Consider the following 25,250-nt stretch of genomic DNA (forward strand, 5'->3'; position numbering starts at 1 on the left):
TGCTCAATGGGTATTTAATAAGCATCTACTATGTACCAGGCACTATACCAGGTCCTATATACTCGGCAGTATACTAAACAGATAACGTCTCTGCTCTCATAGAACTTATATTTTACAAGGTGGAGATAGAAAATAAAAAAGGAAATAGCAGGTAATAAGTGCTATGCTGAAATCAAAAAAGGTGATGTGATAAAGACTGTGTGGCAACTGACTCTAGAATGAGGATCAGGAAAGTACAATGAAGAAGTGATAATTAAGTTGAGACATGAATAATAAGTTGACTTCTGAGAAACATATCTGAGGGAAGTATTCTAGGCAAAGAGAATAGCTGGCACAAAGCCCAAAGGAAGGAACAAGCTTAGTGTGTTCAAGAAACAGGAAGAAGGCAAGTTGTTCACAGTGTAGTGAGCAAAGAGGAGAGAACAAGGAGTTCTAGAATTTATCCCAAGAATGATTAAAAACCACTGGTGGGTTTTTTAAGCAGAGGACGAACATGCTCTGATTTACAATGTTAAAAGATCACACTGGCTCCTGTGTAGAGAATAGACTATAGGGAGTTAACAATGGAAGCAGAAAGACCAGTTAGGAGAATATTGCATAATCCAGGCCAGAGATGGTAGTGGCTTCGAGTAGGGTGATGGCAGAGGAATGAGGAGGTGGAAAATTCAAGTTAAGTCTTAACAGAGAAGTCAACAGGACTTGGAGATTGTACAGACAAAGAAAATGTGGGTGTGTGTGATAGAAAGAGAGGAATCAAGGATGACTCTTTGGTTTTTTGGTTGAGTCACTTACTAGGAAAGATGGGAAAGGCTGGGGAAGGAACAAGATGTAACAGAACTAAGGATGCTACTAAGTATGAGAGGCCTATTACACTATTATTCAAGTCGTAAGGCAAGTAGAAGATGGGTATATGTCTGGAATTCAGGAAAAATGTCAGAAAAGGAATTAAAAATCAATGGCATATGGATCTGAATAAGGTTTTGCTGGCTATAGGAAATGGAATGGAGGTGACAGTTGAAGGAAAAAAGGGGTCTTGGGACCAAGCCTTGGGATACTCCAGCAGTCAGATTAAACAGAAGAGGAAGTATAAATAAAGGAGGATGAGAAGAAGAGGCCATTGTACTGGGACAGAAGGAAAGCCAGAAAAAGTGTGGAATCATGAAAACTGATAGAAAGATTAAGGTAGCTAGATGGATGGATTCAAGAACTATTTAGGAGGTAAAAATCAATGAGTTCTAGGGACCACATGGGTGGGGACATTAGGAGAATTCCCAGGAATTCAGGTTTGAAAAGCTAGTTGAATGTTAGTGCCACCAATAAAAATGGGATAGGAAGAAAAGGAGAAAGGTTTGAAGGAGAGACACGTGGGCTATCATTCAAGTTTGGAAGGCAGTGCATGTAGTGAAAATGGTCGTGGGTATGACTGAGACTGCTGGAAAAGCTGAAGACAGAACTCTGAGGAACAATGGAATTTGGGATGAAGGCAAGGAGAAAGTCACACCAAAGAAGAGATGCCTCCAGAGGGAATCAAGGATTGGCAGAGGGGATCTAGGAGAAAGTAGTGTTTTGAAAACAGCAGAAGGCTAGAGTTTCCAGAGGTCAAGTAAGCTGTGGATAAAAAGCCATACACTGTATTACCAATAACACCTACCTCTGTCATTTAATTTCAGTGCTTTGATGAAAGATAAACAATTGGGCTGAAGAGATAATGAGAAGTAAGGAAGTGACTTAAACATACACAAGATTACTCTTCCCAGAAGCTTAGCAATGAAGGATGAGAGAATATAGGGAAGGCTTCATGGATATAAAAGAAACTTAGAAGGGTGGGAATAAGAGATGTTTATAAACTGAGGGGAAAGAACCAGTGGAGAAGAGAACACAGTACAAAGAAGAGACTGAATAACTGATAGAACAAAGTCAAAGGAGAAAGGATCCAGAGACAGGTGACAAGATATTCACGTCTGTCTAAAAATACTTTTTTGGAAGAATCAAGTACCTGTAATTTTATTTCTTCTTCTTTTTCCTTTATCTGAATAGCATGTTTGGCCTGAGCAATGGGTGTCTCCCACATACAATCCGACAGAAGGGAAAACAGATGTTCAACAACCTATTTATTGAAGGAAAAAGAATGATAAAATTTGTAAAGGATCATTTTAACTATTTTTAGAAAAGATAAATCATGTAACTATAATATTAAGTCACATGTGAGATTTAATTATACCAATGACTGACAGCTACTTTGGGTGGATGCAAGTTAAATATCATTTTTTAGAAAGACCATTACCCACTACAAAGTGGGTTCGACTGTCCTCATGTTGCCCCACTATATGGACCTCTGATGAGGCCATGCAGCCTCATATCTTTCTCTCTCTAGATGCCCAAACCTAGGAAGAAATTCCACAAATTTTCCTTTCTTTCTGATCTTGAAAGTATTCACTATACCACTACTCCTCACATCCCATAACTCACTTAATTTCTCTTTCTCCTTGCTTAGAGCTGAAATAATTAAAAAAGCAATCTCAGAAGTGGAAGTCGTGCTATTGAATAAATGACACATTTACAACTGAAGAGACCATGAGTTTAGATTTTCGGTGCATCATGTTGCACATGTAAAGAACATCTTCTAATAACTTTAAAAATAGAAACCTGGGCCATTTGATCATCTTCTACACCAGATTCACAAGCTGGTAGCACAGCCTCAAGGACATGAAGTGCAAGGAGCCTCGTTCTTAAGTTACCAACTAGAGGAATTCCTGGAGGGGGAAAAAGACATTTTCTTATTATAAATGTGACTTAAATTCAAAGTTTAAATAAACCTCTTGAAAAAAATCTCTGAGGCTGTTAAGTATTTAGGATGGAAAAGACTTCACTTCAGCATATTATCACAAGAATTCTGGATTCATCCCATATCCATTAATGTATATGAATATCCATGTTTGTGTTTCAGTTTTTATGTATGTAAGGGAACAGCACTATAATAACTACGTGTGCCAAGTACTGTGCTATGCATTTCATACACATTAATAACTCTGTTGATCCTCACAAATCCTACATTATATCCCTATTTTACTGATGAGTAAACTGAGGCTCAGAGAAGTTAAGTAACTTGACCAAAGCCACACAGCTCAGTAGAGACAGAAGTAGGATTGTAAATGACAGGTCTGTTAATCTCTAAAGCTCAGGCTTATCATCGCCTTCAATTGCTTCTGACTCCATCTATGCCCTGACGGACTCACAGGATTAATGGGGAGTAAGCAGTTTGTACTTTTCTAAAGTAAGCAAAGGTAGAGACAGGATACTGATGTTCTTTTTTCTATCCATTACTACAACACAACCAGTAGAAATAAATATCTGATTTTTCTTCATGCTCTAAGAACTTAATCAATATTATAGAAGGCTTACCTTATTAAAGGAGAAAAAAAAGCTATTGTAAGTTATACTAGTTAAGAAAAACTATTGGGAAAATGAGTATAAACTTACTATATATAAAGCTAAGATGTGTATTTACAGAAGAACCCTGGTTTGAACAACTGATCTGAAAACAGTAGTTACCTGTAAATGGCAGATCTTTTAAGAAAATAAGAGAAAGGTAAGGGCTCTTTTGAATAAACTGCTGTTTTATTTGCAGCACAGCTGATCAGTTTTGGAAATTCTTTAAATACTTTTAACAACAAATAAATTTCTTGCCAGAATTTGCTACCACAAAATGACTGGGATAATTCTGCTGTAAGAACACTAACATTTAGTATGACTCCATTTTACTGTATTTTTGCAGTTAACAACTGCAGCTGTTATGTTAATAATAAGTTGTCTGTATTCTTTTTTTGTTTATGCCAATCTTAAAGATACAGGATCTGAATTTTTAAAAAATTGAATACACATTAAAAAAAGTAAAAAGAAACACCAATAAACTATATTGAGAGTGTACACATATAAAACAGCATGTACCACAGAAGACTATATTATGTTTTAGCACATTTAAGAAAGACTAGGGATGATGAGAAAGTTCTGGAAATGGAGAGTAGCGATGGTTGAGCAACACCGTGAATGTACTTACTGTCACTGAATTGTACACTTAAGTGGCTAAAATGGTAAATTTTATTTTATGTATATTTATCACAATAAAAAAAAAACAGATTAGGAAAGGACTGATAGTAATCTATGCAAGCAGACCAGACTTTTAGGCTAAGGACCAGGAATTAAGCTTATTATAAAGAACTCTCAGAGACAGCATACAATCAGAAGTTACAAATCAAGGCAACAGAAATCATATCATGATAAGAAAGAACAGACAAACTCCAATCTGCATTTTGATAATCCAAGAAGTAAACTCAAAATCTGTGTCAAATTATCATATTAAACAGGATGTCCTCTGCTTATTTTTATTACTGTAATCTGAACTAGAGCCAAGTTCTCTGCATTAAATCCACGATCTTCTCCAGTGCTACCTTCTATTATTAACTCCTCCCAATTTTTACTCCTGAGATTACTTTTCTTTCAATCAAATAAGTACTCATAAAACAAGAAAGAAAAGGCTTAAAATCAAGGTCAAGTATCCAATGTTGTTATCTGAATAAAACACACGTGATGTACAAAATACTGTAAAATAAGACAAAGGTCACATACCTGAAGAACATTTCTGAGATGCTATATTTAAAAGCACCTCTGTCCACTTTGGGGAAGCCATTTTTGACTGAATTGCTTTTGAAGATACAACTCTGCGAAGAAAAACTAGAAAATCCCCCAGATGCAGTTCGGCTGCGCGTTGTTTCCTAAGAGCAACTAAAGAGTGAACAGACAAGTTTACATTACAACCAAAAGCCAACAGGAAACAGTCTTATATCAAATAACTTACATTTAGAATGCAGTAAGCACACACCTAATTCAAAACCTAGGTTGTCAGTTAGCCTGGCTAACTGACAGGTTGTCCCTAGCCTGGCTAAGACCCACTCAAAGCCAGTACTCTACCTCTTCTTTACTTCTTTAGTCTTTGCTAATATACAAACATTTATTATATTAGTTTGAAGAATATAAAATTATTGGCCTGCCCTACGTAACTATATCTCACTCCAACCTTGTTCCTACACATTCCTTCAAAATCCAGTTCAAAGCTACCTCTTCCATGAAACTTTCTCTCTTCGTAGAGATCCCTGGGAAAATCTCTTTTAGGAGGCCTCCATCCTACCCCACTCTCACTCCCAGCAAGTATTTCTGTAACAAGACACTAAATTAATTAAATTAATTAAAGCCTGGAGACCTTAAATATAAAGCTGGTTAATACAACTTGATGATACAGTTTGTGTTTCAGTATCAGTACTACGTTTGAAATGAAGAGTATACCTTACTTTCAGTTAAGTATTTTAAAGAGTATGTGGAGTTATTAATACCTGGTCCACCTGCCTCTGAATGCCTGGCCACCGCTTACTAGAATCAGTCTCACTCCCAGCCATCCCCATAAATAGAATGGGTGCAACCTGAGGGGAATGGATTTGGACTCAGTCTGCTGTTACACCTACTGAGATTCATCACAGTTTCTTTTTTTTACTGGATATGGAAGGATCCAGTTTTCTTGGGGAGCTATAGGCTGAGAAGTAACTCTACTGGGTTCTCCCTGCCATCCATATGTGCAGTACTCAACAGAGTGGTAAGAAACTATTACCTGAACAACTCTGTATCCCCAAACTGGATCTCAGGAAAAAGGGAGGTGGCATTAAAAGCCTGTTTTTATTTTATCATACCCTGTGAGTCTGCCCATGCTCTTTGTATAAGCTACATACTTGCTATATAAAGAAGAAGTAACTTGCCAGAGGTTCAGCCTCTGAAACCAAAAGCTAGCCCTAAATTAGACTCATACATCCTCCTAGATTCTGCCCTAAGAGATTTAGCTATTTCTTCTGAGCTTATTGTATTACACTGTAATTATCTGTTTAAACATCTACCTTCCTCATCTCCCTAGAAGGTCCTTGAGGGCAGAGATAATGTTTTGTCATTTTTGTATCCCCAGCATATTCCTTTATCCACCCACCTATCTATACAGTATTAATATTATTTAAATACTACTTTATTTATTTAAATATTATTTATTATAATATTCCAATATTAACATTAACATTTACTGAGCTCTTACTATGTGCTAGACACTGCTCTAAGTCCTTTACAGAGCTTATTATGGTAATAAGACACTGAATAACTGAGCAGTTTTAGACCTTTATTCGCTTAATATATAACAGACATGTATAGTAGTTCTTCTGTTCAGGGTTTACGTTCTACTGAAATACAATGTTCACTATAGTTTTTTTTTTTTTTTTTTTTGGCTGCGCCATGCAGCTTGCAAGATCTTAGTTTCCCAACCAGGGCTTGAACCCGCACCCTCAGCAGCAAAAGCACAGAGTCCTACCCACTGGACCACGAGGGAATTCCCACAATGTTCACTATAGTTTTTAAAAGCTGTAAGGAGATGACCATATTACAGCAAGCAAAAATGATTACGGCTAAGTATAATGAAGAAATTTTTAGTGACTAGAGAACAGAACAGCCTAGCAAGAAGTTCAGCTTCCCTAATTCTAACCCAATTCCCATATATTAGAAAACCCTTGGTCCTGGGGGAACACTTAAAACAAGAATGCAACCCAAGAGATGGGCTTTCATGATCAAATGCTACAAGAACATAATCTGGGGAAATCAGTCACCTAGAACCTCTAAGTTCTAGAGCCACAACAGCCAAGGAGAGGCTGAACTTAGACACTGAGTGGTACAGTTGCTTCATCAGGGTTAACCAACTCTAAGGAGAGGAAGTTCAGTCAGAGGTACCTCTAAACCATACATATTTGGAGAAAAAAGGGGTTTCTAAATGAATAAAAGTCTTCTCATGCCTCACAACAGAAAGAACTCTACATTCTAATGATATTCACACAATGTGGATTCAATAAATGCTTGTAAATAATGACAGAGAAAAAAGATTTATGATACCTCTGAAGTCTCTCTTCTCAGTTTCTCCACTGGAGTCAATTTTCTTCTCTTCTTCATCCTCTTCTCCTTCTCCAAAAGAGGCCATAAGTAGTACACCAGCCTGGGACAACAAATTCTTCAACTGACTACAGAGTAGATCCAACAAAGATTGAACTACCTTGGGGCTCAGTTTATCAGCATAGGTCCTGGAAAAACATATACGTGAAATAACATGAAATAACAGGAAAAAAATAAATGGAAATTACACAGAAGGGCAAACGTGCTTAAACACATACAGGAGATTACGGTGAAATGCAAATCACTAAAATGTGAAAGACCAGGCCCCACACAGTTCTACCAAGACATCTACAATGCTCACCCTGTAGTGATGGCTAGAATCTGGAGCAATCTTGTACTAGCCACTTTTAAAGCTGTGCTTAGCTGGGAAACACCCGTTTTTGGCAACAACTGAAGAGGCTGTCCTAGCATGGTGTCTGTGCCACATAACTGTGACAATACATTTAGCAGACCAGTGGAAATCGCCAAAGAAACATCTACTGGTTGATAGTGGACACTCAGAGCGAAAACTGTAACCAAAAGGAGACGCTGCTGGGCTTCTAAAAAGAAGAAAGAAAGAAAGGCAGTTGAGAATCTTCTTTGAAGTTAACAAAGCATTTACTAAAATAAATCATATTCTAAAATATAAATAGTAGTATGGAACACTATTACACTTTCAAGTATTTATTCTTTACCTATAAGCTGACCTAATGTTAAACACAGAACATTAGCCACCTAGCATAACCTCAGGCCAAAATGTTACCTGCACCTTATATTTGCATGTGCAGTTACTCACCAATGTGATGCTTGTTGGCTTGCAGGGCTCTCTCCAGAGTAGCAGACAATTGTTGATAAATCTTATGCACAGCCATCTGGATTTCAATCTGAATATTTCTCTTAGCTGCTCTGATCCCATCCTAAATTACACACAAAGATTTACCTTTTCCATTAACAACAACACTTCCTACCCAAATGAAAGTAAAAGCATTTTATTCCTAGCCCATGCTAGAGCCCTATGGTGGTTTTTAATTATTTAGTATATTACAGTATATAAAAGTTTTATAACCAATTTATTTTTCAATGCTTGAAAATTCTTGATTCTATATAATCTCTCTCCTTTCCCACAAAGCATTTTTCCTCTCTAAACATGCAAGACATAAAGACAACACTTCAAAAAAAACAGTTCAAGCAATCAGAGAAACTTGGTAAAATGATCACGTCTAAAATGTAAATTCTTGAAACCCATCCTCCCAAACACTAATCCTTATCCCAACTTAGATCTACCTCTATGCAATTTGGCTAAGGGTTAATAAAACTGAGCCAGCAAAGAATCTAAAAGTACAATAGTACCATGGCTTACCTAATGGCTTATCTAACCCCAGCTATACTCAGGAAACTAAACCAATGAGGTATCTTTAAGTCACTTAGATCTTTATATTTTTAAACCTCAATTCTAAACACCAAAAAGTTTAGCATTATTAAACTGGTGTTGTAAAAATACAGTTAAAATCTGAATATACTAAAAGGTGTCATCCTCCCATGACAGTTCTGTCATCTACCTGATAGTGATGCAATCGGCCACTCTCTCCTTTGGCTCCTGCGTGTCCAACAGTGCCTAAACCGAAACACCCTGCTAGAAACTGCAGCCTCACAGATGTGAGCAGAGTGGATGACTGGAAACCTGAGCTTGATCTGCTTCCTGTCAGAGAGATGTTACCTTTTTCTTCCATTCCAGACAATAGTACAAGGATCTGATGAAGTGCCTCTAAACGAAGCTTGAGAAAAAATAAACATATTTTAGAATTCTTCACTGAACTGAGACACAAATAACTCTGTACGTCACAGACAATATATTTCTTAGCACACAGAAAATTCTGATATTTCTTAGGAATCTATTCTATTAAGATAAACATTTCTTTTACTATTATGACTTTAAAAATTAAAATATCTCTAAGATCTCTATAAGCATACTTCAGTATAAAAGAGGCTACACAGTACAAGGGGAAAAGTAGTAAATTTGGATGTAGGAGATCTAGTTTCAAGGCCAGAGTATTCCAACGACTATGTAGCCTTGGTAAACTCAATTTCCTGAGTCTCAGTTTCTTCATGTATAAAATGAGGCTAATAGTACTTTAATCTACTCACAGAGCTGTTGGGATGCTCATGAGGAGATATACATGATTTCAAAAGCATCAAGTAGTATGGATAATGCTTCCTTTACTTATAACATTATATGGAATGAATACTCTTTAGTTCAAGAAGTAGAAGTATTTCCAAAAGGTTTCTCTGTGGTTCTCTTGAACTTCTGGCTCTACCTTCCCTAGGAGGACACATATCCACCACAGCAGTCCGTTGGCCTACCCTCCTTTTTCTAAAACAAATAAACTTTTTATTTCGAAATAATTTTATATCTATAGAAGAATTGTAAAGATGGTACAGATAGTTCCTGTATACCTTTCCCCAAGCTTCTCCTAATGTTAGTATCTTACAAAACTATGGTACATTTATGAAAACAAATTAACATTGGTACAACACTACTGACTAAACCACAGAATTTATTTGGATTTCACCAGAGTTCCCATAATGTCCCTTTTACGTTCCAGGATCCAAATCAGTATATCACGTTGCATTTAGTTGTCTTGTCTCCTTTAGTCTGTGACAGTTTCTGTCTTTGTTTTTCATGACCCTGACATCTATGAAGGGCTGTTTGTGTATTTTATAGAATGTCCCTCAATTTGGGTTTGCCTGTTGTTTTCTCATGTTTGGCCTACAGGTATGGATTTAGGGATGAATACTACAAAGTCCCCCTCTCATCACATTATTATCAGAGTACATGATATCACCAGAACTTACTATTGGTGATATTAATCTTGATCACTTGGTTAAGGTGATGTCTGCCGGGTTTCTGCAATGTAAAATTACTGTATTCTTTTCCCCTTTTCATACTCTGTTAGCTCTAAGTCACTAAGTCCAGCTTACTCTCAAGAGGAGGAAAATTAAGCTCCACCTCCTGGAGGGAAGAGTATCAAAGAATTTGAGGACATGTTAAAACCACAATCATTAATAAATATTTTGAGGGGGATATTTGGAGGCAATGCTCACTAATTTTAGCATTTATCATTATTAGCATGGTGTTCTAATCTAGCCCTTTTTAAACGGAGACAAATGGGTCAAAAATGGGGACTCTAGGAGCAGACCTGTATAGTCACCAACCAATCTCACTCTAGTTTCTAGGAGACAAGGAAAGACTTAGTGATTAGAGTATCTTGTGCACTACTGTTCACTTCAAACAAACTATCAGGCTGCTTTGGTTAAGATAGCGACATCAAAAAGCTCAAGTGAAGGAAAAGGGGAGGCAAGGAATAGAAGAAAAGGAAAAGTTTTTCCTACAATTATACCTTCAGTGGTTCAGTTTAAGTTTCCACAGTCCCTCACAAGGAGTAAATATCAAAGACTTACTTCTGCCCTTAACTGTTGCTGTTCCATTGCAATGATGGAGGCTTGGGGACTTGTAGACATACTTTCCTCTGGCTCTTTAAAACCTGGGGCATTCCCCACATCTCCACTCACAAAGCTTACAACATTTTCAATCAAAGTGTGAACTCCCAAAGACTTGGTAAGATCAAAATCAGACTCAAAGGAGTTAGAGGAGTTGCACAACCAGTCTCTGTTATGTTTCAGGCGCGCCCAAGAGTCGCTCAGGGTTTCCAATTGACTATGCATAGGACCTACATACAAACAGAACAAAAACGCATCAGTGATGACCAAGATGAGCATACATTCTGAAACTAGATGAGGGCTGAGTGTTGCTATCATACCAACTGGTGAGAAATGGATACTAGTGTTTGAATACATGCATGCATTAAGTGAATCTGAGCAAAATGCTTTGGTAAAAAACAACAAACAAACAAAAACTACAGCAATGTAAGAAAACAAAGGGAAAGCCCTGTTTAATGTACCAGTGTCTCTGTAAGCGCTTTAGTAACACGTTGCCACAAGAAAAAGAAAGGCAGAAGCTGCTCTCAAAATGCTTAGCTTAAAATGCTCTGCAGTATTAAACCAGACCATCATTTATGACCAAAATGGAACTCGGCACTTAGGACACTGCTGGTAAGACCTACTAGTAATAGGACTTCATCTGATTTAACATTATCATTGCAAAGATTGAGTCAAGACTGTGCAAAATGTGTACATATCTGCAATGAAATATTACCAAAAAATGAATAGAGAAGGGCAAGTAAACTTACACAAAAAAGGAGACATAAATATCACCCTTGGTTTCATTAATATAAGGAACATTTTCACTGTGTGATATGCACATTTATTTCAGGCTGTGAAACTCCTATATAAAGGAAGCAAAGTTTCACAGACAAGAATATATAAGATTTACTATAAAATGATATCTACATAAAATTACCAAGTGGTGTTAACAATAGTGGCTAAATATAATACCATTAGTTTTGCCAGTGGGCATTTTCTAGGCTAAAATCTTTACATTAGACAGCAAAAATGTTAATATGTTTGATCACAAGAACTGTCCAAGGTATGTGCCAATAATGGCTTTAAATAAATATATAAATGTCTAATTCTTACACGTTTTGTATTTTTTGATTTAATTGATCTCAGGTACATGAGTTAGATTAATCATACTCCTTGGCTCATGATATACTCTCATCACTGGTCCATGCATGGCCTGCTTTTGTATTTATATTTACTTATAATAAATGTGAACACAAGAACTAGAGAACTGGCAGAATACTATCTATCTGTTCTTCCCCCCAACGCATCTCTCCCCTGTGTCCTCCAACCTAAGGATTTCATTATCACTCCTTTGCTTTTATTGTTGTTAAATATTGTTTTATCTTATATGTATTCCCAAGACAAATAATGTTTAGTGTTAGTTGTTTGTGACTTTATAAAAAAGTATAGTTTTATGTAGTCTTTTTGGACATTACTTTGCATTCAGTATAATATTGCTAATACTCATTCACATGATTCCATGTAACCATGGTTCATTTGTTTGAGTGCTGTATAATATCTCATTCTGTGAATATACCAAATTTTTCTATTAGGAGTGAATCTTGAGGTACCTAATAAAATATGCATTACAAAGATTATATTTGTTACATACTAGATGGAAAAGATTTGGGAAGAGGACTACTTAAACACTAATGCCCAAAGAGAAAATGAACTAATACAATATTGACTGTATAACTTATTTTTGAATTATTACACTGTCAGGAAAACCCCAGGACTTCAAAATGCGACACAGAAATCCACAATAGGCAGTTAGTATTATAAAGTAGCTATGAAATAATTTATATGCATTCTACTAAAATAATTTAGAATGGCTAAGAATATATGGTTTATCTGCATTCTATATTTTAGCAAGAATTCTTAAGATTAAAAAATGTTGGATTTTCAGTTCTACTGAACATAAAAAATAACCAATCTGAAAATTTCCCCAAACTGTATAGCTGAATATTTTCCCATGTAAAACAGAAAAGGTAAAAATCCAAAGAAAAATGTCATGGATGCATAATGTATTAAATTAAAATGATATTTAAAGAATACAGGAGGGGCTAATGTGGAAAAAAAGAAAAAAAAAGAAATAATCATTTTCCACTTCCTTAAGCATCCCAAATGCAGACTCTGGATTTAACCTTAACTTACAAATGATATTTTTTGGTCTCTTAGCATTGAGCTTGTTGGTTCAATAATAAAATTTCAGAATAAAAATTTCTTCCATCTTCCAATACTTATAAACTACTTTTCAAAATGAAAATACAATGTGCAGAGAGTTAATGCTAGAACCACAGAAGTAAAAGTGACCTTAAAGATTACCTAGTCCCATTTCCTCACTTGAGGAAACAGAGGCTTAAAGAAAATGATCTTTTCTAAATTAATAACACTAATCCCTTAAGTTTATGGGAGGTGGTCTTACATATTCCTGTTCTTAATCAACTCACAAATCACTGATCCATGGGAATTTCAACTGCCTGCCTACGCAAAGGCTCAATATGTGAAGAAACTGCAAGTAGCGAATTGCCTTAATATACTCCAAAATATTCTATGGAATAGGTGGTCAATCCCCAAATTAAATCCTCTCTGCAATTTAAAGCAGGGGTCAGCAAACTTTATCTATAAAGAGCCAGACAGTAAATAATTTCAGGTTTTGTGGGTCATTCACTATTCATTTAACTACTCAACTCTGCTGTTGTAGTGTGAAAGCAGCCATAGGTAATACATGAGTGTGGCTGGGTTCCAACAAAACTTTACTTTCAAACAAAGGTGGTAATCCAGATTTGGCCCTCTAGTCAGTTTGTTGACCCCTAATTTAAAACATGTAATTTATGGGCTTCCCTGGTGGCGCAGTGGTTGAGAGTCCGCCTGCCGATGCAGGGGACGCGGGTTCGTGCCCCGGTCCGGGAAGATCCCACATGCCGCAGAGCGGCTGGGCCCGTGAGCCATGGCCGCTGAGCCTGCGCGTCTGGAGCCTGTGCTCTGCAACGGGAGAGGCCACAACAGTGAGAGGCCCGCGTACCACAAAATAAATAAATAAATAAATAAAACATGTAATTTATTAAGTATATAAGCCAAACAAAACTTTGTATGAATAAAATATAAGGAAGAATAAGACACTATCTGAAAGCAATAGGATAAATAAATAAATTAAATAATTATAACCAAAATGTTTAGGTTGATATCAAAAATACTTTGAAACACAAAATCTCACAATATGGAAATGAGAGATGAAAAACCTCTAATTCTTAAAAAAAAAATTATGACAACCTAATAACTGATTTGTTCTGTGTTGTTTTATCTGAATATAGGAAATATTGTGTCTGAAAAGCATATCAAAAGCCTCTACAGAGTAATTGTGACTGAGCCCAATTCTTACTTAATATTAATTCAGAGTCTCCTACTATAAAAAGAAAATATAAAGTCCAACAAGAAATTTGAGATTGTTTACTTGTCCTTACAACTTTGGTTCTTAAATGGAATTTTCAAAATGAACATGGCAGAGCTGCAATACATACTTTATAAACCATAAAATATGTAGGCAAGCTAAAAGGGGAAAAAAATTAAACATGCCATCATGTACTTGCTTGAAGCTCTTCTTTTTTCTGGGGCTCAACTGGCCAAAAAGGAGTAAATACACTACCACAACAAGAATCAGAAGACAAAAGGAGAAATTTGATACAGGAGACAACATTCACATTTGTTCTTCTTTATATAATCTAATTCGAAATGCACAGATAAAACAGCATTTCACCCATACAAGTTATACCATGAAACACACATGTTGATAAATGTTTCCAATATTATTTAGCAATAAAACCCTAACACTATATTTAAAGACCTGGGGCAGGGTAGTGAAATCAAACCATGATGCTCCTTCTTAAAATTTTGCTTTGGTATCCCCACCATTTTTCACTATATCAGTTTCAGCTTAAATACAAAAACTAAAGTTAAGTATCTGCGAAAACATATTGTCTTTCAGTGAAGAACGAGCTCAGTTCTGCACAACTACAGCAAATCTTTTAAGTATTTATCAAAGTACCCAAATACTAACATGTTTAACAGCTTTTGTCAAGAATTTTGACAGGCTATTATGAGAATTAAATAAGTTAATATGTTTGAAGTGATTAGACCAATACCTGGCATATAGTAAGCAGTTTTTAAGTGTTTAATGAATATAAATTTCATATTACTTCTGAGGTGCTAAGCAGAAATATGTACCACCTGTCATCTCTTTTTAAAGTAACTGATGACATTTTTGGATTTAGAATTTAGCTCTGATGCCTCTAAAGAGCCGAACAAGTTGGCTGAGCTCAATGTATTTGCTCACTTTGCTCTACTCCTTCCTACCATACTCACTTTCTTGGACCAAGAGCTTGGACCAACTGTGACACATTAACTGGAGTGAGGGGAAAAGAAGCAATCATGGTTCAACAGCATGAATTCCAGTAACCCCAATGTCAAATACTGAAATTATAGGCACTAGACCCTCTCAAGGAGGAGTCTTTGGAGGCATATTAAGAGCAGCTGAAATGTGTATACAACCATTAATTGTCACTGATACATCCATTTAGTTTCAGTAAACGAGATGTAATTAAACATTGCTATCTCTAATTTCTCTTACTAAACTTTTAATAACTCAGGACCACTAGACTAATAAATGATAAAGAAAAGTGAGCGGAAAAAAGTTTACATTTCCTCTTCAAAATATTGGAAAGGGGTAAATAAGCACATAGAAGAATTCTCACTTGGCTGGACATCTGCTTGTCCTTCATAGCTCAAGTCAGAATCAGAACACCTGAATGGCTCCAAAAAGTTCTCAGACTTGGTAGGTTCATCTGACCAACTGAAGATAGGCATGTTATGGCTTATGACATCTGGTCCATATTGACAATAAATAGGGAAAAAATAGGGTGGTTTATTTTAATCATCATTTAAGGGCAAAACAAAACAAAAAATTCCACTGTGGTCAGACGGTAGTCTCTAAATATACATGATTTTTAAAAATTTCTTTCAAAATATAATGTTCCAAATGTATTTTCAATGTTAATTTCTTCTAAAGAAAGAAATTAATTATAATTAAATACATGATATTAAGTATACATTTTCATTGTTTAATCCACAAACACTAGGATTCATGAGATTGAAAACTATTTTTGCTGCTCTTCCTAGAACAGTACTCCTACTTTCTAGTCACCTATTCCTAGGAACAAAGCTATCAGCAAAATTTTTGCCTGAGAACATTAAGATACAATGATTACTAGAATAAACTGGTACCACATTAGGTGATATCATGATAATTTGCATAACTAGTTTGCCTCCCTATTATAACTTCCTAAATGGGTAATTTAAACAAACAAACTTTTCCCATGAGGTCCTGTTTGTTTGCCTTTCTGTTTCCAACAAAATAAAGTTAGATTCCAAGAAGTTAATAGGTCTTGGTACTATGACCTTTTGAAGAAGTTGGTTCACCCATAAACAAATTTGGATTAATGGCTTAATTCAGTTGTATCTACTTAGCTCTAAAACTACAGGAAAATGACACGTACTTATAGGGCAATTGTTTAAAATTGTGAACAGGTAGCAACTCTAAAATAGTTATTTTAAAGTGTCATATTAATTCTTCCTAAGTAATTTACACTTGACTTCTAGGTTATTCTTAATTCAAAGCTAAAAATACCACTTTTTGTTTTATTCCAAAGATTACTTTGTCACATGCTGACACAGTTATCATAGACTGAATCTCAAATTTAAATTTCCATAAGCATGATAAAGATCTTAGAGAAAAGAGTAATTTTAGTCAACAGACTATCACTTATAAACATAATTAGTATAGTAGGAAGCTCTTAAAACGACAGGCTGGATCCCTTATGCTACGCAGTAAGTTTGGAGCCATCTTTTTATTAATATAACATAGAAATTATAGCAACAATCTTTGCCTGAGCTAACCAACATTAGGAAGGGAAAAGCATTCCAAAAATTTAATTCCTAACTCAAGTGGTTAAGGAAATGGATACTCTGGCTAATTATGGCACATGAATTGCCAATTTTCAAAGAATTAGAAAATGATAAAATACATATTGCATGTTATACTAAACATCATTTAATTTATTTGATATCACAAATACCCTATATTTTTTTGGAACCTTGATATGTTATAATACTAAAAGACTTTTCAATAAACAAAGCACCAGCTCTAGTCCCTATAATTCCTAATAGTTCCAAAAAAAAAAATCATTCTTAGTATTCTAAGTACCAACATTTCTTCTAAGTTATAAATACCAACATTTCTTCTAAGTTATAAACACAAAAATGAAAAAACTGTGGGTGCATTTCTTCCTCTCATTCCTCAACCTTCCCTTACTTCTCACTTTTTTTCCTGTAGAGAACCTAACATCCTGCCAAGGAAGTTATCAAGAGAAGGGTTCAATTCTGAAATATAAAAGACAATATAATGGGAAAAAACAGTTTTCCTACAGGCTTTTAGAAAACTTCCACTAGTGGCAACTTTTAACATTTCAAGTTTTCACAACCACAGAAAAAATGGGTTAATAAAAGTGCCAATTTGGGGGCTCCCCTGGTGGTGCAGTGGTTGAGAGTCCACCTGCCGATGCAGGGGACATGGGTTCGTGCCCTGGTCCGGGAGGATCCCACATGCCGCAGAGTGGCTGGGCCCGTGAGCCATGGCCGCTGGGCCTGAGCGTCCGGAGCCTGTGCTCCGCAACGGGAGAGGCCACAACAGTGAGTGACACGCGTACCGCAAAAAAAAAAAAAAAAAAGTGCCAATTAATCGAGAATAATACTTGGAGAGTTTTTAGTTACCTTGGATTTGTATTATCGAAAACTGCTGTTCTTTCCATCTATTTGTACATATAAACAAGAGTTAACTATATTATTCATTAAGATACAGCTTTTAACAAATGAGCTTAACTCTTGATGAACTCTAAGATCGCTCCTCATGGGAAAATTTTACTTTTAGAAATCATCTGTTCATCTCTTATATGCTTTGCATCTTGAGAAGCAAAGAGGAAAAAAACTAGAAACTTTCAGTTTGAAAGTGTGTATGTGTGTATGAAAGGTGAATGGGGTAAAGAGTTCTCCCTGTAACACCATTTAAACTATAGCAACTATACCATTGAGCTAAAACATGGCAAATTATGTCCATAACCCCCCACAATGTAAAGCACTGCTTCCAGAGTTCCATGGGACTTTTAAAAAGTCAAAACACGACAAATGAGAAAGAGAACTGATTGTTAACTCCTAGACATTCCCAGATCTTTTTTTAAGGGTGTATATTTTCAAGAAAATGATCTTCCTTTTAACTTTTCTGATAAAATGTTTCTAACTTTTTTGCAATAATGTTTCAATGACAATCAGATCTAAACATATCAGATATAAAAAGAGCTACTTCACCAGATATTTAATATTTAATACTTACCTCTCTTTCTATGAGATGATGCCAAGTCCAAATCAACATTTCGTCTTCCACTCTGTTAAGTTAAAAATAAATAATAAAATTTACTTGTGAAAATTATTTAAGATTAAGATTTAATAGAGTACTAAATGAAATAAAAAGTAATCTGCATAATTATAGCAATGTGCTACTTATTCACCAGTCAAGTCAGGCTAAGAACAAAAAGTCTCTAAAAACCCACTGAAAACAGTTCAGGCACATGACTCTGAGATACTAAAACACAAAGTCAATATGCACATTAATTAACAGTGTAAAGTAGCAGAACTTTTTCTTTGTTGTCACCTTTTTCTTCTTTGAAATCTTTGTCTTTTATCTTTCTAACACAGTATGATCTCTTATTAATACCCTCTAGACGCCTAAAGCCCCTGTAACAAAGTCCCATTTTCCAAAATCACTACTTGTTCTATCCTCACTTTCCATTCTTTTCAAAACTATTAGCCTTGGCTAGGTGTATAGAAGAAGAGAATCTGATGAACCCACACTAACAGGAGAATAACACAGTCCTAAGCTTTCTGGTAGTATTTTAAAAGACTTCAAAATGTTTTTAAAACCTCTTAAAATAAAGAAATCTCAAATGGTTAAACTGCAGTCAGCTTAATAAAACAGTGAAGGCTTTCAGGAAGAAAGGAAGTATATTTTTGTGTGTGTGTGTGTGTGTGTGTGTGTGTGTGTGGTGGGGAGGCACTGGCGACAACTATCTACTCTATGTACAGATAGCCATATACAAACCCATGACTTAGATTTATGCACAGATTTGACATTATGGTCTCAGCAATTTCAATTGCACTTTATCACACAATAAAAAAGTTGGTGGCAAAGAAGAAAGGCTGCAGAAGTGACTGTTACAGACCCATTTAGGAAATGTCATTTAGAAAATTTTTTCCTGGTAATACATATAGACATATGTACCCACATTGTGGATAAATACATTTTGTTTTACATATACACACACACACCCCAGAAATAAGTATGTTCCCAGGCCATTTGATGCTGGAGAAAACACCAAACAGTTGTCACAACAGTTCCTGAAGACAATGCCATCTCATGCAATATAACATTTTTATTACACAGTACCTTTGCCATGAGGGCTCATGGAAGAAATTTATCTCAGGTCTCAGAACCAGAAATATCTGAGTTTTTCTTGAAAACCTGGTTTTCATCTTTTACACACTGTGAATCATGCAACTCGTGTTTTTCCTATCTGCTGGCCGATCTCTGGCAGAACATCACAGGATGTGTGTAGAGGTGTACAAATCTTACTCAGGGCTTTATTTTCCTCTTTAGCCCTAATTCATTCTCTTATACTTTTATAAATAGTATTTATTTTTGTATGCTAAATCAAATCCTTTGTGAAAGAGGGCGGTGGGGAAATGAGGGAGGTAGATTAGGAGAGCGTAGTAAGAAATGCTGGTAAGTATGACATGTGTCAATCAAACAGTTAACTGTGTAACTGTTGACTTAGGTTTCTGTGGTCACTAAGACAGAGTAGATAATATATCACATAGTACGCTTTACGAAAGAAGGTTAAAACTCAGATTTAGCATCAAGCTGGTTAACTTCAGTTATTTTAAGAAAGCATTTCATTCACTGACAATTCAGGATAAACAAGTACTACCAGATATCAAAGACATCAATGATAATCCTAAATAACCTCAGGCAGAAGGGTAACATATTTCAGCTGGAAAATCCCACACTGCCCCCACGGCTTGCTCCTCTTCGTCTACAGGAGGCTCAGCCTGAAGGCTCAGCCCAAGTCTCCTCACCCACAACAGAATCTGCTCTCTCTAGTTCTTGACTTTTCCACCTTTTATGACACAATCTTTCTAAACATTCCATAAGAAAAGTTGATTAAGAGTCCATCTTTCCCAAAAATGTGTTTCTTAATCTTTTTAAAATTCTGTAGAACCTAGACATGGCAATTTATCTAGGTTCAACCCACCTCCATTTATCTGTCTTCCCATTATGTTTTGAAAACATAACTTTCAACATGTTTTAAATTGTATTACTAAACTTGTTGTTCACAACGACCCCGCTGAGGCAAGTATAACAGGTAGTGGTATTCCCCATTTCAAAGATAAAAATGCTGGAGCTCAGAAAGGTTAAGTGTCTTGCCCCAGGTCAAAATCAATAGAGTCTATTGTGACTAAGTCAGATTTCATTGTTCGCTTCCAAAAAGTAAGCCACTTTAACTACATTTATCCTCATCTTTTAACTTTCATTTCAGTTGAAATGAATTATCAATCATTTACAATATGCAAAGCACAATGTAGGAGACACGAGGGACATTAAAAAAACTCTAGACCTTCTAAGAGGTCTACTGGAAAGAAATACTAATAATACATAAGTAAGTCCAACATGAGACAAACCATTAGTGGTTTATTATAGATACTAACAAACTGCCATGTAAATAACAGACAGAGTCACTGTGAGTAATCTTAGGAAAGTTTTCTGGAAGAGATGACATTTTAACCAGGCCTTAAGAGAGAGGCAGGACTTCATCAACAAAACCCAGGAGAAGGACATTTAAGGCAAACGATGCTTGAGCAGAGGCTCAAAAGGTATGTTTGGAGTCTGGCAGATGGACTACTATGCTATGGCAAAAATGCAGATTACCGCAGGGGAGAACTGGCTTCAAAAGCAGGCAAGCAACATTTTCCAGAATCTTTGATTTCTGGGTAGGCAGTGCAGAGTCACTGAGTTTTTTTTTAATAGGAAGGTAGCATGACCAGCAGGTGTTCTGTTGTTGTTCTTGTTGTGTTTGTGTGTGTGTCTGTGGTTGTTTTTTTTTAATTAATTTATTTGTTTTTATTTGTGTTGGGTCTTCGTGTAATTTATTTGTGTTGGGTCTTCGTGTAATTTATTTGTGTTGGGTCTTCGTTGCTGCGCGCAGGCTTTCACTAGTTGCAGCGAGCAGGGACTACTCTTCATTGCGGTGCGCAGGCTTCTCACTGCGGTGGCTTCTCTTGTTGCACAGCATAGGCTCTAGGCTCACCGGCTTCAGTAGTTATGACACACGGGCTCAGTAGTTGTGGCTCACGGGCTTAGTTGCTCCGTGGCATGTGGGATCTTCCCGGACCAGGGCTCAAACCCGTGTCCCCTGCATTGGCAGGCGGATTCTTAACCAGTGCACCACCAGGGAAGTCCGTTGTGTACGTTTTTAAGAGCTCTACCTCTGGGAGCAGTATCAAAGGAGAGGAACTGGAAAAAGTAGGGAGATCAGTTTGAAAACTACCAGTTCAGGCAAAAGTAACAAGGGCCTATATTGAAGAGTGGAAAGAACAAATAGGCACAGAAATTTTACCAAAATAGATTAGACAGACATTCATTCGTTAAAAAAATATTTAATGACTGCCTACTGTGTGCCAGGCACTATAGGTACTTGGGATACAGCAGTGAATAAAACAGCAAAAACTTCTATCCTCAGGGAGCTTATATTCTAGTGTAGACTAAGAGAAACTGATAAATATAGCAAATAATGTTAGGTGCCGGGGGTGAGGGGGACAGAGCAAGGCAAAGCAGACAGAGAGTGAATATCTGGAAAGGAGAGCAAACTGGAATTTCAAATAGAGTGGTCAGGGTAGGTGTCACTGAAAAAGTAACATCAGAACGAAGACTTGAAGCAAGGGGATTTGCCTACAGACAACAGTATTCCAGTCAGAAGAAACAGCCATGTAAAGGCCCTATGGGGAAGTTGTGTGGTATGTTCATGGAAAAGCCAAGAGGTGTCAGTGTGGCAGAAGGAGAGTCATCAAGAAAGAGAGTAGCAGCAGAGGAGATCAGAGAGGAGTGAGGCCAGGATATGTAGAGTCTTATAGGCCCCTGCAGGGACCTAGGCTTCTACTCTGAGAAATAGTAAAGTCATTGGAGGTTTTGAGGAGAGAAGTGACATGATCTGTTATAAAACTGTCACAGGGCTAGGAGACTAGATAATGAGACTGATCAACTTGGAAACATAAATGGACAGAGAGGAATCTCAGTAGACGGCAAGACTGGGAACGTGAACTGGGAGCACAGAAATAATAACGGGAATGAAGAATAAACGGAGGAAGAACAAACAAAAACATACAATGAAACTTGCTTGAAGACACTGTTCAACTTTCCTCAGAGGAGGAATCTTTCACGCTTAGAAGTTTCTTTTAAACAATAGCTTCATGTTTATGTAGCACTCTATACTTCTCAAAAATATTTTCACATCCAGTTTCTCAATTCATAAGAGAAGAATTTCAGAGCTAAAAATGAATCTCAATCCAAAAAACCCAGAGTTTCCGTTTGAGCTATCATGTGACATGACCAAGGTCTCAAAGCTATTCATCAGTAGGATCGGGTTCAGAAGCCAAGTCTAACAGATTACCACCTACACAACAGGCACTACTATCCTCATATCATACAATGGGACACTAAGGCCCAGAGAAGTCAAGTAGCACATACAGATTCACATATAAGGCAGAGGATCAGCCAAAATGAAAATCCAGCTATCAACTCTAAGTCCAAAACTATTCAAATAGCAGCTATCTATTAGACAGCTTTCATTCTATAATTTATTTTACCCGTCACACTATAGCACATATTACTTTCTACTCCTTATATAAATCAGCATCGCACTTCTTTGATTTTTACCTTAAATGCCTGCAGTTCAGGTCCTGAGGCTTTTTTGATAGAGAACTGAGAGCTACTGAAAGATTTTAAGTAGAGGAGATATAAACAGATTTGTATTTCAGGTATATTATTCTAGTGAAATGTTGAAGATGGGCATAAGACAAGAGATGGGGCAACCAGTTTGGAGAGTTTTGTACCAGGCCAGGCAAAAGAGAAGGAAAGTTTGAGACAGAGCAGTGGCAAGAGGGATGGGCAGGACATAGTACAAAGATATTAAGAGTAAAATTTTCAAGGTTTGACTAATTGGACTGTGGGGAGTGAGGAGGTTGCAGGGACCAGGAATTAAGAAAAAGTAGAGTCAAGGATGAACCCAGGTTTCCAGCCTGGGTAGTTAATAGTAACACTTACTAAGATAGGGAATGTGAGAGAAGAGGTTCAGGAGAAAAATGAGTTTATTTTTGAATAGGTTAAGATTGTGGTCACCTGAGATGTTCAGGTAGAACGTCCATCAAGGAGTCAAATACGTGAATTTGGAGTTTAGGAACAAGTCAGAGCTAAAGAGAGATATCTGAGTCACTAACATAGAGATGATAAATACCTATGCAATATAGTTATCTCATTTCTCTTAAAAGTTCTTTTAAAAAGGTTTTTGTATGTCTAAAACAAACGTATATTACTTACTCTAACCAAAGTCTTACGTTGCTATACAAAATTCCTTCTTTACTAAATCTAGGTATACCTACCAGTGCGTAACCCTCTTCATCTGATTCAGGCTGAGACAAATCAGATTCACTCCTCGATTTGATCAGTCTATAATTTGGACTTGCGTGGATTAGCCGGCTCTCTGCAGTAAGACTTTCACTCCTGTCTCACATGCACAAAGAAAAGTTTTTCGATTTGGGACTGTTAGTGAACATAAAATTGAATGGAACTAGCAGCACAGAGATAAAACACACACACAGTGAGGAGTAATTATGTCTGTCAAAGGAAAACCCTGGCTCTCAGTCAGGTCTAAGCACAAAGTCCTTCTCAATTACATCAGAATAACTTCCATGCCACTAAATTACAGAATTATGCCAATCAACTACTGTTGTTTATATGTGTGAAAAATTGTGCCTCCTCATCTAATCAGAAATTTATACTCCAGGCTGAATTAGTATCACTCTTTACATTAAATTCATCCTTGTCAATTTGTATTTCCTCCTCCATGTCTGTGTTAATTTCAGAATACAATAAGTGAGAATAAACCATTTCAATGCATAAAGAAACAGGAGAGGAGAGAAATGTTTTAAGTTTCTAGTCAGTCCCACCTGGTCATAAGTCCACCCCCTTCAGAGGCACTTGTGGAAGGCTGCTGCAACTGTCCTTCTTCCCTTCGCTTCTGAAGCTCATCAATCACAGGACTTACTCCTAATATTAACAGGGCACATCGATGGATCACGGAGTTGCAGGCAGCAGTGTACACATCCTGACCCTCAGGAAGGTCTGTGCTGACCCTTCGCTCTTGCTGAGACTGAGGAGGTGGATCATCAGCTCGAGCCCCAGACCCTGCCCCACTGTTCATTCTATCTCGATCTCGGCTACGAGCTACTTCACGGGCTGAGAGGAAACACTGAAAGATTTCTGTAACATGTAACACAAAAACAAGGTCTTAACACATGGGGAGAGAAGAGCAAAGAAAATAACAATAAAAACAGTCAAAAAGTTCGGACCAAAAACTTATTGAAAGAGGGAAAATCATTTTTTAGACATTAAATACTAAGTAACTAAGTTAAATTTTATCAAAAATACACGTATAACATTAAACTTTTTATAAAAATTACAATAGGAAATACTTATGCCTTTACAGAATTTAGATTTGGTTGATTCTATTTCTACTCTTATGAGTTTGATCAGTGGTTTGCAAAGTGTGGTTCTAGAAGAGCAGCATCAACATCATCTGGCACTTGTTAGAAATGAAAAATATTGGGCCCATCCCAGACTTTCTAATCAGAAGCTCTGGGCATGGAGTCAGCAATGTACGTTTTAACAAGTCCTCCAGCTGATTTTGAAGGTCATTAAAGTTTGAGAATCACTGGGTTAGATAAAAATAGCTGCCTATTTCTGAAATGTTCACAACCTTGGTTTGAAATTGTCAGGTTACAAAAGAAACAGACAAAAGTTAAGCTGCATTAGTTATAATGAAGAGCCCCCTTTCCCCTTCCGAAGTCCATATAATTCCTAATACCTACACTTTGTTGTATTTTAAACATATTACATAAGCACAACCATTAAAGGTCTTTGCTGAAACAGAATCTGGTTATAATAATATGGCCAAGACGGCCCCCAGAGTCAAATAGTATCACCAGGAATGTCCATCTTATGCCAGCTCTTCCCAATTCACAAGTGTAAAAAGTGGGTTTAACAAGGTTCTGATGCAGTGATAGGTATTTCACAATAGGAAAAGAATGTTTTACTCAAATTTAAGTGAAGATGGTATTTTTAATGGGGAACCCAGGCAAGAAAGTTAGTAAAATACTAGATTTGTCTGTTAATATGGAAGTACAAACTTTAAAAATGCATTTGTATATTTCAAAGTATTATTATGACAATATATTCATTATGCTGTTGAAAGTCCTTTATTTCTAAGAAAATCAAAGCAAAGAACTAACAG

The 25,250-nt window shown here is 36.5% G+C and overlaps 1 protein-coding gene across 7 annotated transcripts in view; it reads right to left on the reverse strand.

Moving 5' to 3' along the window:
- The window catches only part of HERC1 (HECT and RLD domain containing E3 ubiquitin protein ligase family member 1), a 220,530-nt gene that overhangs the window by 86,808 nt on the left and 108,472 nt on the right, over window positions 1–25,250 (reverse strand). For 4 of the 7 annotated variants that reach the window (XM_073801133.1, XM_073801132.1, XM_073801135.1 and 1 more), the window contains 11 exons: window positions 23,908–24,220; window positions 23,341–23,461; window positions 17,966–18,017; window positions 10,465–10,733; window positions 8,565–8,780; window positions 7,802–7,922; window positions 7,328–7,565; window positions 6,970–7,154; window positions 4,627–4,782; window positions 2,647–2,753; window positions 1,997–2,107 (listed from right to left, as the gene is read on the reverse strand). In XM_073801133.1, the coding sequence (XP_073657234.1) occupies window positions 1,997–2,107; window positions 2,647–2,753; window positions 4,627–4,782; window positions 6,970–7,154; window positions 7,328–7,565; window positions 7,802–7,922; window positions 8,565–8,780; window positions 10,465–10,733; window positions 17,966–18,017; window positions 23,341–23,461; window positions 23,908–24,220 (1,889 nt within the window). Of the gene's footprint in view, window positions 1–1,996; window positions 2,108–2,646; window positions 2,754–4,626; window positions 4,783–6,969; window positions 7,155–7,327; window positions 7,566–7,801; window positions 7,923–8,564; window positions 8,781–10,464; window positions 10,734–15,275; window positions 15,405–17,965; window positions 18,018–23,340; window positions 23,462–23,907; window positions 24,248–25,250 lie in introns of all 7 variants that reach the window. The other 3 variants (XM_073801130.1, XM_073801129.1, XM_073801131.1) reach the window with 3 other exon arrangements.

This window comes from Tursiops truncatus, chromosome 2 (assembly GCF_011762595.2).
Source record: "Tursiops truncatus isolate mTurTru1 chromosome 2, mTurTru1.mat.Y, whole genome shotgun sequence".
NCBI classification, from domain to species: domain Eukaryota; kingdom Metazoa; phylum Chordata; class Mammalia; order Artiodactyla; family Delphinidae; genus Tursiops; species Tursiops truncatus.